This window comes from Lissotriton helveticus, chromosome 7 (assembly GCF_964261635.1).
Source record: "Lissotriton helveticus chromosome 7, aLisHel1.1, whole genome shotgun sequence".
Taxonomy (NCBI): domain Eukaryota; kingdom Metazoa; phylum Chordata; class Amphibia; order Caudata; family Salamandridae; genus Lissotriton; species Lissotriton helveticus.
In genome coordinates this window covers 1,079,511,994-1,079,532,991 of record NC_136068.1, presented here as the reverse complement: position 1 = coordinate 1,079,532,991, position 20,998 = coordinate 1,079,511,994, and the positions used below count along the sequence as shown (strand labels likewise).

The following is a 20,998-nucleotide window of genomic DNA, read 5'->3' as shown; positions in this document are numbered from 1 at the left end:
GTATATCCAGGCCCATAGGAATGAATGGCAATTACCGAATCGGTAAATACTGATTCGGTAATTACCGAATCTTACCGATTCTGTAAAAAATACAGAAAATTTACCTACATCAGATTTACCGATTCTAAAATACCGAATCGGTAAAATTCAGTATTTTAGAATCGGTAAAAATGATTTACCTACATCTAGCCCTTAGTCCCAAAGGGCAAAAGAAGCATGTGCGAACACGCAAGAGATGTTAAAGGCACGGATGCCTGCACTGGCGGAGGCAAAAATGTGGCGACCTCAGGTCTCCAGCCAGTGAGAATCCCTAATGGGAGGTAGCAACGGTAGAGCGGAAGAAGGCTGCAAAGCAGGATGTCAAACAAAGACCCACCAAGGGGTAGCAAAAGCTCCACGTCCACAGGCTCAATGTAAAGAAAATCCAGTAAAGAATCAGAGGGCAAAGAAACCACAGGGGGCTGCAATTGAAGAATATCCACAGCCCTGCGAGCAGCCCTCACAAAAGCAGCACTAGCCTCTGTCGCCATTCTGGGGGGCGACAACTAACCATCGGTTGGGGACAGTTGGAGACTAACTCGTTCACTAGACAGTAAAGGTGGAGGAGCCTGAGGTTGATACGAAGGCCATGGAACCCCTGGCACCTGTACAAAGGGGCAGCAAAGCGACCCTGAGCATGGTGAACCCAGAGGGATTTCATCATCCAGGAACAGAGTAGCCGTAAGCGCCAGCACTACGTTGAGACGGCGTCGCATTGATGTAGACAACCTCCAGAAAGGACCTGATCTGGGCGTGGCCCGGCGGCGACTCGACCTCCACCTACAGAAATGGAAGAGGTCGACAGGGCGTCTAACTCGATGCCGCAGCCGAAGTCAGCGCAGGAAGTCGCACAGGGCTTTGCGGTGACTGGACGGATGGGCTGGACAGACGACTGGGATGCCTCTCCGGGCCGTGTCCCGACGTCGCATGTACTCCGGAACCGCAGTCAATGCACACAGCTGGCGCCGGGGACAAATCCGCTGGCCGAGACCCGACATGAGTGCCTTCCTCTTCTGTGTGACCCGAAGGCGCACCAGGGAGAGGGGGTGACCCAAAGAAATACTGGCTAGCCCTTGAATAGGCCTCCATCAGGGTCCTTGTCGCTCCAACACCCAGAAAGGGTGGGTCTGGGGGAGACCACTCCTGGGCGCCTGTGCCTGGCAAAGACCGAGAGTAGCGGGCCCCAGCGTTACGTTTACGGGGGGGATGACCTCTGTGACTTATGCTTGTGCTTACCTGTCTCCGAACGACATCCGCGGGAATGACCCCGGGAGCAGCCCAGATCCCGAGAGGGAGATCGTCGGCGTAAAGGTGCAGGACCGGACAAGCGGGCAGCCAGCAGCTTCATACGATGCTCCCTTAGGAATTTTGGTTTCATTCTGCGACGGGCGTCGTACTTTTAGGAGTCGTGGTGCACTCTCAGTGGTGCAGATCCATGACAGACATTTGCAGCGTACAGATCTCACACACCTTAAAGCCCGAAGGCATCGCACACTGTTCCGTGACGCCAAAGGCGTTGAGAAGGCCTGAAACAGGCCAAGGAACCGCTGGTTTTCCTTTGACCAGTGTGGAGACGCAGAAAAAAAGGAAAACTGATGTCAGAGTGCCGAGAGGGGCTTATATGGCTCTGTGGACGACATCAAGGCGGAGCCATGCGGCGCCGCCCCCAGCGCGCAGAGGTGCTGCTGCGGAAAGTTGTCCGACGCCTGGCGATATTCTCAGTTAAGGAATCCGCGGCTAGATGTCTATCAGATGTTCATTTTGTGGGGCCTTTTAAACATGGCACTTGTGGAAACTGTGAGAGGGAAGAAGGAGAGACCTTCTTTAATGTTTGTTGAAGTTGCAAAGTCAATATATCAATTGTTCTTGGTTGAAAGCTTTATTCGATATGCAAAAGATATCTTACAAGCATAACATACATTAAAAACAACATTTTAGGTGAAAATACAAGTATGTCATACATTTCTTAAAATATATAAAATTTTTAGGGAGCTCCCCAAGATAAATTAGCTAAGAAAGAATTAAACCGATATAGTCAATCTATTGCAACGAATCAACCAGGAACGTTTTAAAAATTTAGAGACACCACAGACTATAGGTGGAGAGGTATCAGTCAATAAAATTCGAAGAGCCACCGAATGTATACGTGTTCCCAAGCGTTTGAAAAGAGGTTTCAACCAGTATCTCCTTGGATGGATATAGTCTGGGCACTCGAAGAGTACATGTACCACCGTCTCAGGCCTAGTTGGACAACAAGCACAAAAGGGGGATAAATGGGCATAGGACTTCCACTTCGATATAGTTGCTTTTAGCGGAAGGGTGCCAACTCTAAACTTGAAGTAAAGGGCCCTATCCACTGGCATTGTAATTAGGTCCATGTAGGGTTCGTATAATACCACATCCTTTATTTTGAGAAACGCTACCGTCGAATTACAATGATGTGGATTCCCAATTAGTTGACACGAAACCCAATCCCAATATAATTTTTTGAGGACTGCCTTAGGAGGGGCAGATCTTGAAGTCCAACAATCTCCTAGGCCCAGTTCCCCCAAAAGAGTTTTTGTGTCCCTCAGCCACTTGATCTTGTTCCAACCCCCCATGTTCAATATTTCCAATAGGCCGTCGGTATAGGATTTTAATTCCGGGAGCCTCCATATGCGGGACCACAGGAGAAATGGACGAAGGCGGGCCTGGTCTTTAATACTTTTGCAGCCCAAGTCCAAGAGCACTGGAACTGTTGGGGTGCTCAGTGTGAGAGCTAGGAGGTCCTTCAGGAACTTGTTTTCAGTCTTGGATAAGGGTTCAAAATTGCAGTGACCCCATAACTCCGCACCATACAGGGCAGATGTGACCCCCCTTGCCTTGTAGATCTCAATTGCAGGCGCCACTGAGGATCTGGGAGATGCATGATATTCCTTGAGTAAAGCACCTCCTACCCTTTTGTGACAGAGCACCATCTTGTCAATGTGTGAAGGCCAACTCATTTTATCATTCAGGCGTAAACCCAAATAGTCAAATTCGGTCACCTTCTCCAAAGGGACTGAGTTCAGAATAGGAGGGCGACCTAATTTCCTTGGCGGGCGTAGTATAAGATATTTCGTTTTTTCTACCTTTATCACCAGCCCTCTAGATTCACAAAAGTCCTGAAAGCGGGTCAACAACTTCTGGAGCCCCTGAGGGGTCTTTGAAATGAGCAGAGTGTCATCCGCGAACAATAATGTTGGGATCCGCACACCCCCCAGACAGCGTGCGTCCGCAGGTTCCTGTAGCAGATGCTCCACCACACCATTTACATAGGGGGAAAAAAGTGTGGGAGCTAACACGCAACCCTGTCTGACTCCCCTACAGACGGGAATCCTATCTGTTGTTTCGCCATTTCTACCCCAGCGAACCTGAGCAAAATTTCTCATGTGGAGTTTCATTAGAAGGAACAAAATGTACGGGGGCAGGCCCAGGCGATGGAGAACCCTCCAGAGTTCTTCCCTGGGAACTAGGTCAAAGGCAGTCTTCAAGTCAATGAAGGCCAAATAAAGACTGCCCTTGCCCAGCTCCACCACCTTCCAGTGCAGTAATGTTAGCCTAAAGACCTGCTCAATTGTACCAGTTCCTGGGCGGAAGCCTGCTTGAAAGTCCGATAGGACTTGGTTCTCATCCACCCATTGAAGAATTCTCCCCAGAATGACTTTTCCAGCTACTTTTTGTGTAGAGTCAATCAGGCTTATTGGCCTATAGTTCCCTGGAATGTCTGTACTTCCCATTTTGTATATCAATTGTGGTACTGGACTGAAAAAGATACGGTCCATCCTCTATGAAGATGAATATGTGTATTCATTCCTTATTTTCTTGTTAAGTCTTTGCAATTTGACCTCAAGATAGAAGATTTAGTGAAGCTAAATGAAGGCTGAATAATAAAACTAATGATACCCAAGATGCTCTGAAATTAACAGAGTAAGGCTAAGAATAAATTGTGACACAGACTCGGGGAGGAAAGCAATGGAGTGTGGATTCTGCAAAGGATATCACAACCTATCAGAGGATGAATGTCGCATTACACTTCAACCTGCACCTGTCACAGTAGAATGGTAGAAGGAGGAAAAAGGTCGAAGGAGGATGGCTCCTAATGTTCGTGGAAATAACTAGTAGTTTGAGAGGGGATCCTGAAAATGCAAGGCCAGGATTCGAAGACCTCCATGAGGGTACATGCAATAAATGCATTGTTCAGAAGGATGTTCCAGAGCAATGTTTTCCTGACTGCTGGCTATGTAGTCTCAAAAGAGAGCTTCTCTGTTTCACTATCCGAGGCTCAAAATGAGGCTTTCAAAATGAATTTTCTGATGAAACTATACATGCTCTTAGTGCTAGGGCATGAAACCAGTAGCCCGAAGTGCTGGGAAATTAACACTGGAACCATTCAGCATATGAAACAAATGCTCTGCTCTGGGCCTTACTTACGTTTGTGTAAGGGTTGCCTTACTTACCCTATTTATCTTCAGATGAGCACGAGTTGACACTGGTAACCTATTTTGAGAACGAGACTGAAATAAAATGCACACTAGCTTCTGAGGTACAACAGTAGCAGCTTTAACATACAGTGCAAATTCAAAAAAGCTTGCAAATCTAGCCAATGCTGGAGCGGTATTTTTTTTTCTAGAGTTGGGTGTATGATTTTCCTTCCTCACCTTGATGGTAATGATGGGTTTTCCCTGGAGGAACCGGCTGGTAACTTGACGTTGAATTTTCTCCAAGTCAAATTCCTGCAGCATCTGCCCTCCGCTCTCAATGCTGTACTGGCAGTTAGACAGGATAATCGGGATGAGGTCTTTCTCCACCTCGTAAGTGATGACGTGTAGGTCTGACACCTCTGAGGGACTGACTGAGTATCTGAGGAGAAAAATAAATAAAAGGCAGGCCGGCCGTTACTTTACTAATCTGATAGCAGACAGGGCTTAATATCCACTCTTCATTTATAGAAAGCATGTGCCCTCCCTCCTGAAATGTACGTTTTAATGCCCTGGGCTACAACAAACACCTATCAACCGGGAAATGATGAAAGGCGATAACTGATACAGTAAAGAAATGACATTTTAGGCTATGATTACTAATTGCACGGTACTGGTGGTGGTAAATCAAAATGTCTATCAAAATCTATACTGTGTGGTAACACAACACCAGCACCATGCAATTACGAGTTATTGGAATCCTATGTGATTGGGAATTACAGCGTGGGACCGGACTTATTAGTTTCAAAAGCGCACCGAATTCACATCTCTAAGAAGGCGGTAAATGTATGCGGGGCTTTGTGTGCGGTGGGGGGTCTGGTGAGGGCTGTCAGGAGCAGAGTGGGGAAGGGGTAAATCATTTCAAACAGAGGAAATGATGTCATGTTCCCCCTGCCTGAAAGATAGTGATCAGGGGACGAGGGTTAGCTGCTGCAGCCAATGTCTCATGCGATTTTACAGGCGGAATAACCACCTGGTAAAATCGTGTCTGGTGTTCCAACAGCTGGGAAACCCGGATGCGAGGATTCCCATCCACTGACAAAGGCTGGCAGCTGACTGCCCTTATATGACTTTGAAGAAAAACTCAGTAAGTAATAAGCCAAACATTTACAGTACAGAACAGTGTAATCTTCACAGTACTGAACAGAGTAATATTCACAGTACTGAACAGTGTAATATTCACAGTACTGCACTGTGTAACATTCACAGTACCGAACAGCGTAATATTCACAGTACTAAACTGTGTAACATTCACAGTACTGAACAGTGTAATATTCACAGTACTGAACTGTGTAACATTCACAGTACTGAAGAGTGTAATATTCACAGTACTGAACTGTGTAACATTCACAGTACTGAACAGTGTAATATTCACAGTACTAATCTGTTTAACATTCACAGTACTGAACAGTGTAATATTCACAGTACTGAACTGTGCAATATTTGTAAAAGGCGCTCCATGGTTTTGACGTCTGCTTACTAAGGGCCTATGTTGGTTTAAGTGCCTCAACAAAGAAAGGGACTGTCTCCTATGTAGCAGTTTACGCAGCAGTAGAGCCCCGCGTTTAACAATTTGCAGGCTTTTGGGGAAGAAAACTATGGAACACACTTTAAAATGATTGTTGCCTAAGAAAAAAGATAATGCATGCTGTGAACAAATTAAAAGCTGTGTTCATTAATGATGTGTCATTAATGAATTCATATAATGTTGTCAGATCCCCTATGATAAAATTAAATGTATAAAATCGGGGCAAATTGTCTATGAGGCCACTAGATTGTAAGGTTTAAAGCCAACACTTACAACTGTAATTCAGTAAAAACATAATCCACTGATCAGAGTTATTTATTACTAATACACACACCAAGGATACACAGAATTCACGTTTCAACACATTATTGCTTTAAAAAGAAAGCAATGGTAGAGAATACACATACTTCCTGGTTTCATTGGTATATTTCTCCACTGTGTACACGAAGTCATTGTGGATGCTGATCAGGTAGCTGACCAGGGCAGTAGCACAGAGGCCGGGTCCCTGCCGGCGTGGAAGCAGGATGTCAAAGTCACTTTCCATAGTCAGGGTAGTATCACAGACACCTTTTGGAAGTTTAATTTCACCTGCAAAAGACCAAATGCATCTCAGGCTGGGAAACAAACATGCTTTAGGCTCAGCGCCACCCTTATTTTAAATAACGGAAAATGCTTCTTACCAGTATGCATCTGTTCTTGGCATGCAGGGCTGCAAAACCACACACTATTGCATAGATCACCATCTGGTTGGGGCCCACTACCAGATGTGATCTATGCAATAGTGTGTGGTCTGCAGCTCATATGCCTCTAGATTTTGTTTCCTGTAAAGGCAACAAAGCCAGCTGATTCTTATCATAATTAACTTAATTGACACAATAGCCAAAAATACAAGAAAGCCATAAATAACCAGTAGAAGAACACACATCAACTGCTTTTTGCTCAGATCAGGTTACTTATGAAGTATCTATTCTATACACTGAAGGTGGACAGAGAACAAGTGCTCAGCAAATAGCATCTTAGCAATGATTTGAGCAGCACGTGTGCAAGGGTTGCTCAACAACAACAGTAAGACACACAAGCTGGTGTTAGAACGGACCTCTTGGCCCACCCATCATAGTTCGGAATATTACCTTTATTTATATAATTGCCCACTTGGAACATCCACTGAGCTTCCCTGAAATCGTTCATGTTCACAGAAATTCATACGTTTTAAACAATACCCATTCTACTTTGTTATGGTAAACGCCTATGACCACTGCAAGGATTGGAAATTGTTCCGAACCTTTTCCTGGAAACGAATAGAGTAAAGATAAGAACACATTAAGGTGTTTGGGATCACTTCCTGTGCAAAAGTAAAGATCATGCCTCTTACCCAAAGACTGTCCAAGCCTCTTATTTAATTGACTGAAACTGAATTATAAAGTGCTCGATTACTCAATTACTGCCATGACACTGAAGTGGTTGAAGATGACATTCATAAAACACCTAACTAGTGCTTGAGAAGTGCCAACCCTTCAAAGCTTTAAAAATTGTAAATCATTACCCTGAGGGCACAATGTCAGCTGCACATTTTTTCAATGTTTGGCGCCAAGAATGAAACCGACAAGCCATCAATCCTGTTTCTGCAGATTTGAGAACTATCACCAGGTGACAAGTGAAAGATTAAAGAATTGTAGCTGGAGTGTACAGATGAAATGTAGACTGCAGATAAAGTGTACATTAGTAGGCCCGAGCCCGATGAACAAAACATGATCTTTAAATGAAATGTTATGCAACAAAGTAATAGATGGGTTTACACTGTTGGCACCAGAATGGGTGAGCTCCACTCTCCCTAGGCCACCCATCCATGGCCCAGCTAACAAATGTCTGAAGGCACTTCGCAAAGTACTCTTTGTATGCCCGGACGGGTCATATAAATTGGACAAAAAATTGTGTATCATCAGGGTTAAGAAAACTGAGGAAATCAGTTGGGTCACTAGGGTTCATTGCTAATGAAAAGTGTGGGTCATTAAGAAATCCAGAGGTACTTCATAGCTAGGGGTGGGAGAACTTGTGGAGTTTCACTCTGCAGAGCTCCATGGAGTTACATAAAAAATGCAAGAGAGACCATGGAGTTCTGCCAGCGGGGGGCAAAATATGTATGTTCCATCCCGTCCGCTGCGTTCTGTAGGGCAGCATCTGGTCATTGTTCGTCGTGTGAAACACTGTCGAGCAGGAGGACGTTCCTTCCGCTGTATGGCGGCCAAACTATGGAACTCACTGCCGGTTCAGATACATGGTCTGGAGGGTATATTGGACTTTAGGAAAGCTATTAAAACCTATCTCTTCCCAGTACAATAGCTTTTCTGGTCTCTGTTTCTGTATTGGAGTCTTCCTGCCGTGGTATCTAGGTTCGTTCTCTGTTGTTGGTAGCGCCGGGACGCCCCTTTGCTGGGGCAGCCGTGCGCTATATAAGCACAGATAACATAACATCTTAGCCTTCCAGTCCAAAGCCCTGTCCGAGACTTTCTTTGCTCCTTTTGTTTGTCAAATCTAAGAAATTATTTTGACTCAACCAGCACTCTTACTGGAGATTTAGAAAATCTGCAGAGACTATTCTTATGTGTGCTGTTAGGCTGTAAATCAGAGGTCTCCAACCTTCTCTGTAATAAGAGCTACCTATGTTTATTAAAAATCATCTTGAGCTACTAATATTAGTGTCATAACATTTACCACAGAATTCCTCTGTCGACAGTGGGTTGCCATTTCAACGCTACAAGATTATCGTGTTGCGTCCTTACTTTAATTATTATTGTCATGAAGATGGTACAGGCTTGGCGCCCGTCCTTTAAATTGGCAATTGTTGCCGATTTTACTTGCATACGATCAGCAGCCCCACCAAATCACCGTTCTCTCACTGTTCATTTTAAACCTGCCTGGATACTCACTTTTCCATCAGACGGCCAACAGAGACTGGACTCCCGCCCTTCTAGGGACTATAGTACCCTACAGGGTGTTAATGTATAGGCATTTTCATGGATCAGGCATATTTAATTAAGTCCTGATGATGATCCCCATATTTTAAGGAGTGATCGAAAAGTTGTTGACAAATAGTACCATGACTATTGTAAATGTTCTGTAAATAAGTTATGATAGCACTTGTACTCTAAACTGACGGGACATGACCTGTTTATTAATTCTACAGTCATTAAAAAATGTCTGAGCTTTGAAATTCTTATTTCTTGTTCTGCTGTTCCCCACTTCATTATTTATTGAGTGCTACATGAGTGAATAAATAAATGTATATATAGATATGGATCTTCTGACACAGAACTCATTTTACTTCTATGGTTTATGCTTATCTATATTCTGCTATGGGACCTCTTGTTCCTTTATAAAATACTTGTACCCATGTGTCACGAGTCACTTGAGTCCCGGGAGGGAACTAACAATACCCAAGAATGGTGGATTCTAGGTCAGGACTGGAGGCGAGGATTATGCTTCTGATTATGCATACTCAATTCCTTTACTGACTCACAGCAGCCAATGAAAAATAACTCCAATAGTAAAAAACATCATTTCCCATGAGGCTTTGAACCACGGCTCCTCAACCAGCCAATGGCAACACATCATAATGCACAAAATAGAGAGGCACCCTTCTGGCTTCCTCTTTCTTTTCTGCTCCGCAGCCGAGATAAGTGTCTTTTTACTACTTGTTCACAGATATGATGATGATTTAATACTTATATAGCGCATACTGTCACCCTACGGGTATCCTGGTGCTTCCGACTGAACAGGGTGACCAGAGTGGAAAAGAGGTTGGGCCGAGTGTATAGGAGGTGGAGATTAAGCTTTCGGGAAGAACCAGGTCTTTAAGCTCTTTCGAAATTCAATCAGAGTGTCCGTTTGTCTAAGATTCAGGGGAAGTTCATTCCAAAGGCGGGCACCCACCACATTGAATGCCCTCCCTCCTGACCTAGTGTATGCCAATGGGCCACACTAAAAAGTGATTAATTACAATTTAGAAAAAATTATATACAACGAAATTTCCGTTGGTAGTAAGGTTTTATTACCAAGGAATAGAAGACAAAAATTATCTATTACAATACAAAATTTCATATATTGACAAGCCCCAAAGGGGGGGGGGACAAAGGGAGAGAGAGGAAAGGAAACTAGAGGAGGAGGTAATGAAACAAATAGACACAGTATAAATAGTGACCTGATTATTACAAGGTTAGTGACACTGTACGAAAAATTGACAATACAGAGGCCAAAATACGGCCAAAATCAAACAATTAACAAATAGTCCAAAACATCCGGCACATAGGATAATTCAAATTAATAAGGGTTGTGCCCGGTGTATCAACAAAAAACAAACAGTCGACGTTTCGACCCCTAGTAACAGGCTGGGTAAAGTCCTTTCACGGGGTCTTCATCAGGACGTCATGCGGGGAGGGGGAGGGGGCCACACTGTGGGGAAAAACATTTTTAACTTTAATACATGGTAAAGACGGCAGTTTATCCAATAGTCTAAACCAAGCAGTTAATTTAAAGCTATTACAGCAAAATTGAATTACCATGGGGTACGGCCTGGGGGGGCTCTGTACACAGGGTTGGCGCCACGCAATTAAGTCGCGGTCAGTCACTAATGATGGAAAAATCCACAGGAGAGGAGAAAATCAACAGTTAAATCTGTACATGCGCTATGTCAAATTACATCTTATGGTAGGTAAAAGAAGGCACTAAGGGCCTTTTTTTTGAGGCGGTCACAAGAGCAGAACAACAGGTCTTGTTACCACTCTTAGAGTCATAATCATGAGATTAATAATTAAATACTTAAATACTTAAATACCTCGGAACTCTGGCGAAATTGTTGCACCAGGAAACAGCGAGTGGGGCACTCTTAGTGGAATGTAACCATTCGGACAAGCTGGAATTAAGTAAGTGGAAGCACTCGTGTTACTGAATACAAAAAATGATGACCCAAGAAATTCAAAAATTAATTAAAGGCCAATATTGACGAACTTACAAGAGATTGTTTTGCGAACAAGGTAATCAGAGGCCTCCGTCACCGTTGTAATGTGAGGAGCCGTCTGTTTGGAGAGACTGCTAACACGGGGGCGGGTAGGCGTGTGTTGTCAAATCCAACCTGCCACTGAAAAAATTAAAGAAAAGAGCTGGAATATATACTTGAAAATTGCGTCAGACAAAACCGTACAAGATCGTACTAAGGCTCTTACTCACAAGAATTTGTGGTACGTGAGCTTTCCGTCTAGGTGCAAAGCCGATGTGTTACTGCAAGGCTCCACAGAAGGTAGAGATTAATTCGCGGGGCTCGTAGTCCCTTGGTTCCTAAAAAAGGCAGAATAGCGATTAATTTCGGAGCTCTAAGGAGCCGATAGGAGACGCCCGCCAAATATTCACTTACATTAGATCGACTGGTAAGCGTCTGCAAGGATCAGGCCTGAGAGGTGTCTGCAAGAATCCGGACAGCAACTCCGCAAGACCGCAATGCGGAGTTTGTGGGCGGGGCCAGCTAATGTTGGTTCCATCAAAATGGAAAAAATACTCAAGGCTACCGCGGTGAGGGAGGATAATTTAAGGCAGCGATATTAAATTTGTAGAGAGTGTCTAAACCAGCATAAAAATATATATATATATTATCACAGGATAAATCGGTGCAGCTCTCATCTAAGAGGATATCGACCACAACTGCAATTTACAACACCTAGATTGTCGTTTGTTACAAATGGTGCTTCTCTCACACAGGAGGAAGTAGACCCATTCCTTAATTACATACCAAACTACAAATTAAGTAGCATCACATATTTTAAGGAAAGTATTGTGGAAAATGGGTGCATCTCTCACACAGGAGGATGAAAACCCGTTCAACCAATATTCCAAGAGACATAATTAAATTAAATTCCAGGCTAGAAAAGAAAAGCAACACATAATTTAAGACAGATCCTGAACCATGGGTGCATCTCACACGCAGGAGGATGAAAACCCATTTGGCCAAAATTCAAAAAAAGTGTGTGCCCAAGCATTACAAAGGTAGACTTCAGAGTCTCAGTTACTGGAGTCAAGGTGTTCCAATAAGGGACATATTAGATGGTTCAACCTAACGCTGCCAGTTGTGATAGACTGCTATCCTGTTCATTCAGTCCGTTTTTTATGGAGTCCAGAAGTGACATCCATTTGGACTCCCGTGTGTTCAGGATAGATAGGAGGTTACCTCCCCTTCTCCCGAGAGTCACCTTTTCAACAGCAAACCACCGCAGGTCGGTGACCAAATGGCCAGCTGTGAGCCAATGGTCCACAAGGGGGGCGCCTGCCACTTTGCATCTCAGTCTACTACAGTGGGAAGAAATTCTAGCCTTGATTTTTTGTTGTGTCTGACCTACATACAATTGACTACATGGGCAACGGATGATGTATATCACTCCAGTGGAATTACAATTGGTGTAGTGTTTGAGGGTATACGTACGTCCACGGTGGTCAAATGTTTTGGTCTGGATTGTGGTGTCGCAGGCAGTACATCCACCACATCTGTAGTGGCCGATCACAGGGGGCAAATTCCAGAGGGATGTTAGAGTGGGTTGGCTCTCGCCTTCAAGGAAAGAGTGAACAACCATGTCCCTTATGTTTTTAGCTCTCTTAAAAGAGTGAAGGGGCAACTCTGTTTGGTTGATGACATCAGCCACCATTGGCCAGTTATGGTTGATGATCTTCTTGATGTCGTTACTGCGAGTTGAAAAGGTCGTAACGCAAATCACGCGATCAGTTGTGGCACGTGAAGCGTCACTTGGATTAAGTAGGGAATCCCGGGGGTTATACCAAGCACGTACGACCTTTTCAACTCGCAGTAACGACATCAAGAAGATCATCAACCATAACTGGCCAATGGTGGCTGATGTCATCAACCAAACAGAGTTGCCCCTTCACTCTTTTAAGAGAGCTAAAAACATAAGGGACATGGTTGTTCACTCTTTCCTTGAAGGCGAGAGCCAACCCACTCTAACATCCCTCTGGAATTTGCCCCCTGTGATCGGCCACTACAGATGTGGTGGATGTACTGCCTGCGACACCACAATCCAGACCAAAACATTTGACCACCGTGGACGTACGTATACCCTCAAACACTACACCAATTGTAATTCCACTGGAGTGATATACATCATCCGTTGCCCATGTAGTCAATTGTATGTAGGTCAGACACAACAAAAAATCAAGGCTAGAATTTCTTCCCACTGTAGTAGACTGAGATGCAAAGTGGCAGGCGCCCCCCTTGTGGACCATTGGCTCACAGCTGGCCATTTGGTCACCGACCTGCGGTGGTTTGCTGTTGAAAAGGTGACTCTCGGGAGAAGGGGAGGTAACCTCCTATCTATCCTGAACACACGGGAGTCCAAATGGATGTCACTTCTGGACTCCATAAAAAACGGACTGAATGAACAGGATAGCAGTCTATCACAACTGGCAGCGTTAGGTTGAACCATCTAATATGTCCCTTATTGGAACACCTTGACTCCAGTAACTGAGACTCTGAAGTCTACCTTTGTAATGCTTGGGCACACACTTTTTTTGAATTTTGGCCAAATGGGTTTTCATCCTCCTGCGTGTGAGATGCACCCATGGTTCAGGATCTGTCTTAAATTATGTGTTGCTTTTCTTTTCTAGCCTGGAATTTAATTTAATTATGTCTCTTGGAATATTGGTTGAACGGGTTTTCATCCTCCTGTGTGAGAGATGCACCCATTTTCCACAATACTTTCCTTAAAATATGTGATGCTACTTAATTTGTAGTTTGGTATGTAATTAAGGAATGGGTCTACTTCCTCCTGTGTGAGAGAAGCACCATTTGTAACAAACGACAATCTAGGTGTTGTAAATTGCAGTTGTGGTCGATATCCTCTTAGATGAGAGCTGCACCGATTTATCCTGTGATAATATATATATATTTTTTTATGCTGGTTTAGACACTCTCTACAAATTTAATATCGCTGCCTTAAATTATCCTCCCTCACCGCGGTAGCCTTGAGTATTTTTTCCATTTTGATGGAACCAACATTAGCTGGCCCCGCCCACAAACTCCGCATTGCGGTCTTGCGGAGTTGCTGTCCGGATTCTTGCAGACACCTCTCAGGCCTGATCCTTGCAGACGCTTACCAGTCGATCTAATGTAAGTGAATATTTGGCGGGCGTCTCCTATCGGCTCCTTAGAGCTCCGAAATTAATCGCTATTCCGCCTTTTTTAGGAACCAAGGGACTACGAGCCCCGCGAATTAATCTCTACCTTCTGTGGAGCCTTGCAGTAACACATCGGCTTTGCACCTAGACGGAAAGCTCACGTACCACAAATTCTTGTGAGTAAGAGCCTTAGTACGATCTTGTACGGTTTTGTCTGACGCAATTTTCAAGTATATATTCCAGCTCTTTTCTTTAATTTTTTCAGTGGCAGGTTGGATTTGACAACACACGCCTACCCGCCCCCGTGTTAGCAGTCTCTCCAAACAGACGGCTCCTCACATTACAACGGTGACGGAGGCCTCTGATTACCTTGTTCGCAAAACAATCTCTTGTAAGTTCGTCAATATTGGCCTTTAATTAATTTTTGAATTTCTTGGGTCATCATTTTTTGTATTCAGTAACACGAGTGCTTCCACTTACTTAATTCCAGCTTGTCCGAATGGTTACATTCCACTAAGAGTGCCCCACTCGCTGTTTCCTGGTGCAACAATTTCGCCAGAGTTCCGAGGTATTTAAGTATTTAATTATTAATCTCATGATTATGACTCTAAGAGTGGTAACAAGACCTGTTGTTCTGCTCTTGTGACCGCCTCAAAAAAAAGGCCCTTAGTGCCTTCTTTTACCTACCATAAGATGTAATTTGACATAGCGCATGTACAGATTTAACTGTTGATTTTCTCCTCTCCTGTGGATTTTTCCATCATTAGTGACTGACCGCGACTTAATTGCGTGGCGCCAACCCTGTGTACAGAGCCCCCCCAGGCCGTACCCCATGGTAATTCAATTTTGCTGTAATAGCTTTAAATTAACTGCTTGGTTTAGACTATTGGATAAACTGCCGTCTTTACCATGTATTAAAGTTAAAAATGTTTTTCCCCACAGTGTGGCCCCCTCCCCCTCCCCGCATGACGTCCTGATGAAGACCCCGTGAAAGGACTTTACCCAGCCTGTTACTAGGGGTCGAAACGTCGACTGTTTGTTTTTTGTTGATACACCGGGCACAACCCTTATTAATTTGAATTATCCTATGTGCCGGATGTTTTGGACTATTTGTTAATTGTTTGATTTTGGCCGTATTTTGGCCTCTGTATTGTCAATTTTTCGTACAGTGTCACTAACCTTGTAATAATCAGGTCACTATTTATACTGTGTCTATTTGTTTCATTACCTCCTCCTCTAGTTTCCTTTCCTCTCTCTCCCTTTGTCCCCCCCCCCTTTGGGGCTTGTCAATATATGAAATTTTGTATTGTAATAGATAATTTTTGTCTTCTATTCCTTGGTAATAAAACCTTACTACCAACGGAAATTTCGTTGTATATAATTTTTTCTAAATTGTAATTAATCACTTTTTAGTGTGGCCCATTGGCATACACTACCTTTACGGGGACCCTCTCCTATACATGTATCACATAGCACCCAGGTCCCCGTGACTATATGGGTTTAACCCCCCTTTTTGTAACACTCCCTCCTGACCTGGCATGTTTGAACTTGGGAGACCGACAATAGGCCGGCACTGGAGGAGCGAAGTTGCCTCTTGGGTTGATACCACATGAACTTTTCCTGCAAAGGGATTGGGCCCAACCTATGCACTGCTCTGACATAGGGATTTAAACTGGAACCTTTCCTTAATGGGCAACCAGTGCAGCTCTCTCAGAGCCGTGGTGGAGGATGAGCATCGCGGCTTATTGAGTGCTAATTTGGCTGCTGCAGACTGTACCCTCTGCAATCCCTGGATGATGTATTGTGGGGCACCCGAATACAGAGAATTCAGGTAATCAAGCCTGCTTAACACAGTGCTTCTTACCACCAGTGGGCGTGACTCAGTTGGTAATCACAGAAGTATTTTTCATAGCATACGTATTAAGGAGAAACAAACATTAGCGGTCTTATTTGCATGAGACTCCATCTGAAGGTTGTCATCAATCAAAACCCCCAGGTTGCGTACATTCTTAACCAGCGCTATTGGTTCCTCCTCAGGAGTGAATTTAAATTCACAAGGTAGGGGGTTAGGTATCCTCAGAGGAGCAATACAGCACCTCGGTCATTCCGCAATTAAATTGAAGGGAATTTCTCCCGAGCCAGCCAGCCGTGCATTGCATGCACTGCTGGAAAGTGTCCAGGGAGATCGCATGTTCACCTTCTAAGGAGAACGCCAGTTGAGTATCATCAGCATAATTAACTGACTCCAAAGAATTTAATAATAGGAAGCAGAGACTGCAGATATACATTAAAGAGAATAGGACTGATCGCAGAACCCTGCAGCACTCCGTGTATTACCGGAGATTTGCTGGAGGAAAATGGTGCTAACGACACTACCTGTTGTCTCCCGATCAAATAGGACTGGAGCCATTGCAGTGCTCACCCCTTCACCCCTAGCCTCCTAAGTCTCTCCACTAGGATGGAAGGATTCACCGTAGCGAATGCTGCCGACATGTCAAGAAGCACTAGAACAGTAGCATTCCTGTTGTCGGCTCGCATGCGCAGGTTTTCCATCATGGTGACAAGCGCCATCTCGGTCCAGTGGCCTAGTTGAAACCCGAATTAATCTCTAGCAAGCAGGAGGTTATCCTCCAGAAAGCCATACAGTGTCCTACTGACTGCTTTCTCCAGGATTTTGACCGGATAGGGCAGGAGAGAGATAGGCCTGAAACTGGCCGGGATTGATGGATCAAGGGTGGGTTTTTTGAACAACTGGGCCACCACCGCCTGTTTCCAGCTATCTGGGACAGTTCCTTCCACCACTGATTGATTGCAAATCTGTCTCAGCCACGGGAAGGTTTCTTCACCAAAAGTCTTCCAGACTTTATGAGGGAGGGGATCGAGAAGGGACCCCGATGTAACACTGTGCGCCAAGCTGTTAAAAACGTCATCAGTGAGGACCGGAAAGTTATCCAGGACCATTGGCTGGGGAAAGTCTTCAGCCATCAGTTGTTCTAGATCATCTAGGCACTCATTGTTGGAATTAAGTGTGTTGACAATTTTAGTGATTTTGTCCTGAAAATAAAGAGAGATGTCATCACATAGTTTTTGTGATGCTGCTACCTTGTTCTTTAGGCAGGTAGGGGAAGACAAGTCCTTAATAATTTAAAAAGGGCTTTTGCTCCGTTCGGCGCTTGTATGATAGAGGTGGCATAAAATTCGGCCTTTGTTTCAAGAATAAGTTATTTATATTTCAATTGTATTGATCTCAGTTCTTTTTTATCTTCCTCAGTATATCCCCTTCTCCATTTCCTTTCTGCCTTCTTACGGAGTGTACGCAGCTGTTTCATATCTTCATTATACTAGGGGGCCATGATTTTATTCCTGTTTTTTAACTTCTTTATTGGGATTATCTGATCTAGAGTGTCTGTTATTTAGCTCGTATAGATCTTCTAATTCTCTTCAGCCATCACCATAGGTGAAAAATAATTATCCTCCTTAACAGTTAAGTGGGAGCCAATCTTATCTAGTTTTGCCCAGTCCCTACCACTCCTGTAGTAATTCTGCAGGCTAGCTTTGACCTTTAAACAGGGCTGCCTGACCTCAAACTGAATTAAATAGTGGTCGGTCCAAGGTTGGGGTAGTATGTTTAATATCTTGAAGGTAGCCTGATTGGAGAACAGCAAGTCAAGAATGTGGCCCCCTTGATGGGTGGGCTGTTCCACTAACTGCAAGAGATTCAAGTTGGCACATATGCTTTATGATGACTGTTTTTGCTAAGCCCTTCATTGTTATGCATTTTTGAATGTTATTGCTTCAGTGGCTGTCTGCTCTGCGCAGCGATCGTGCTTGAAGCCTACTGCTTTGTTAATTTTTGCCGCTTGCATCGCTGACTTGCGCTTCGCCTCAAGCGCGTGTCCAGCAACTGTCACTTTTCCCCACGAGCACGTGTTGCGCTTTAGGCTCCTTACTTGTTCCCCGCTGCTGACTGTCACACATCAGCCCGCTCACACTCAGAGTGTGGGCCGGGATTGCTTCCGCCCCCGCAGGGAGCAGGCCGCTCGAGGAGGTCTGCCCAGCCCGCGCGCGTCTTGGGAACCCGCACTTTGCCAGATAGACGCCTCGCCCCAGGCTGGATCGTGGGTACTACGCAGCAGGCTGATACCGGGCCCAGTTTAATATATTTTTGGCAGCTTTCTTCAGTCTGCGCTTGGGGGAGTTTAACCCTTGTGTAGGAGAGTAGGATCTGCTTACTATGGTTACCCCCACCTTTTTCTGGTGTTTCACTGTTTTTTTTACTTTAGTCTGGCTGGGGCCCTGCTATTCAGGCCCCCAGCCTAGCTGCTTCCTCTATAAATTGATTGCATGTACTCTAGGTACACTCCAGATTGGTTACTGGGTTACCCTTGTGAGTCCCTAGTATATGGTACCTTAGGTACCAAGGGCATAGGTACCCCAGAGGCCTACCAGGGGCTGAAGCATGCATTATGCCGCGCCTGGGAAGCTTTCCAAAATGGCACCACAGGTCTGCTACTGCAGCCTGAGTAAAGTGGTGCTTGCACCCATTACTAAGATATAGGTTACCTATATCTACCTTTAATCACTGACACATATAAACCTATAAGTCACTCCTATGGCAGGCCCTATCAATACTGAAGACATGAGTGCTTGGTTTTGTGTGAGGGGTGCTCAAGCATGAGCTGAGCCCCTCTGCAGCTTTCGGAATCTATTCTCTGAGGCTGTTCTGTGATGCAGCAAGACTATATACTCTTAAGTGCATTTTAACCTCGCGGTAAATGCTAACTTTGGAATGGCTGCACGGAAACATGTTGTGTTTGATGTCAAACACTTTGGAATCCTACCCCCCCCCCGCCAGTCCTGGCGGCGGGGGTAGAATTCCACCCTTCTAGAAGGAGAAGACATGTGCACACTTACCTGACCGGTAATAGTTTAAAAGGGCTCCAGCATCACAAAATGGATGCTGCAGCCACAGATACGAGTCTGACCTCCTACTGCTGGACAAAACTCCGGCAGGGGAGGCCTGGACAATAGGTTTCCTGTCACAGGGAGGTGTAACCACCTCCCCAGACAGGCTTTAGTGTATTGGGGCTGGGTGGCTGCATTCATAGAATGCTTTTCAGACACTGCTGGGGGCAAACTTGGTGTCGCTGTGCATACTCCAGTTCAAACCGGTTGCAGGAGCACCCAGCCCCTGCTCTGGCGCGAAACTGGACAAAGGGGAAGGGGTGTAACCACCCCTACCCCGGGTCCTCCCATAGGTGGGACCCTAGAGTAAGTCCAACCCCTAAACTTAGTACAAGCTTAGGGACCCCGTCCTTAAAACTTCAGATTACCCTAGACGAAAATCAGCAAAATATATCCTGGGACTTCGACATTCTATTTCGTCTAGAAGATGGAAGAATCTCCCTTGGGGTCAAGGAGTGACTCCCCTGTTTAAACATGCACCAACGAAGCATCTTGCCGGTCTGCATTTCCAAGGCTCCCGCTGGATCTCGAAGGATTTGCAACACAGGACACGGACTTCCAGACATCTCAGAGGCCGACACGAGATCACAGCAAAGCTGAGACCTGCAGCCCCCACGAGAGACGTGGGACTGGAACTCCTGGACACCATGCACATTTGCTAGTGGACCCATTTCCCGAGCTTTCCTGAAGTTATGCATTGGGCTAATTGTAGTCCAAGCCCTGAGCACCATCTGCAACGAAGATTGTGGGCCTACACGCCACGAGTGTTCCGGGGGCCCGCTTCTAGCATTTCTGCTCGAGGCCCCTTCGCGATCTCTGGTCTGTCGTCAGGTGGGTCCCCACGAAGGTAACTCTTTTGTTTCTTGGGCTTCTCTGGTTGCTCCAGACGAGCCCTGACTCCCCTCCAAAGGGTGAGTCCCTCAGACCTTGCTGTTCTGCTCTGAAACTGATCTTTGCATTCTGCGTGGGTTGCTGCTTTTAAGGTTTGTTGGGTCCAATCCGGATACCGACACCGCAGCACTCGACATCCGTCGTGAGACAGCGCGAATCAAGCTCCTGGTTGTCATCGACGCCTCCTGGTCCTTGTGGCTGAAGAGTCAAGCTTCACCTCCTGCACCTGAAATCACCCAACATTGGTGGGCATCCGCTCATTGCCTTTCTGATCACTGGCTAGTGACCCAGACACTGTCCCCTCTGCTTTCAGGTTCTTCAGATCTCCGATCCACCCTGGAATCCATCCGGACACTTTCCACTTGGTCGCCTGCAGCACATTTCCGCAGCTCGCCATAGAAAACGATGACAAAACCCGACACGAAAAGACACCCGGCTTCCCTGGGTGAGGTAACACAAGTACTTTGGTGCTCCCGTGGATGTTGACTCTCGAATTGTCTAGTTTTAAAGGGGTTTGCTCCAAGTCCACTCCTAAGTGTCCCTAATATTTGAAAATCTAATCGCAACTTTCTCCATAGAAGTCAATGGTGATTCGCGGCTGTGTTTAGACACTGCACGCGTCTCCCATGGGTCTCCTGCGTCACTACCGTGGGTGCTTCCTGGTTGCCTCAGCGGTTCTACAGGCCCTAGGCCTTGTCTCTAAATCTGTCGAGGTTCTTATACCACTTACTTAGTATATGGTTTGTGACGCCCCTAGGGCTAATCATATATTGTGCTAATTTACTGTGTGCTAAAGAAGTTTATTGTGTGTACTTTTGCGTCTAGCCTCATAAGGAGACTAGAGGGAGGTGTTTAGATTAAATACATATATTTTATATATATACCTGGTGTGGTTCTCCTTTCATTT

At 45.2% G+C, this 20,998-nt stretch overlaps 1 protein-coding gene across 2 annotated transcripts in view; it reads right to left on the bottom strand.

The window, feature by feature from the left end:
* RNF213 (ring finger protein 213) overlaps positions 1 to 20,998 on the bottom strand; it is a 2,973,532-nt gene that overhangs the window by 143,823 nt on the left and 2,808,711 nt on the right. For both annotated transcript variants that reach the window (XM_078654076.1, XM_078654077.1), the window contains exons 60-61: positions 6,474 to 6,654; positions 4,719 to 4,920 (exon numbers count right to left, since the gene is read on the bottom strand). In XM_078654076.1, coding sequence (XP_078510202.1) covers positions 4,719 to 4,920; positions 6,474 to 6,654 — 383 coding nt within the window. The remainder of the gene's footprint in view (positions 1 to 4,718; positions 4,921 to 6,473; positions 6,655 to 20,998) is intronic.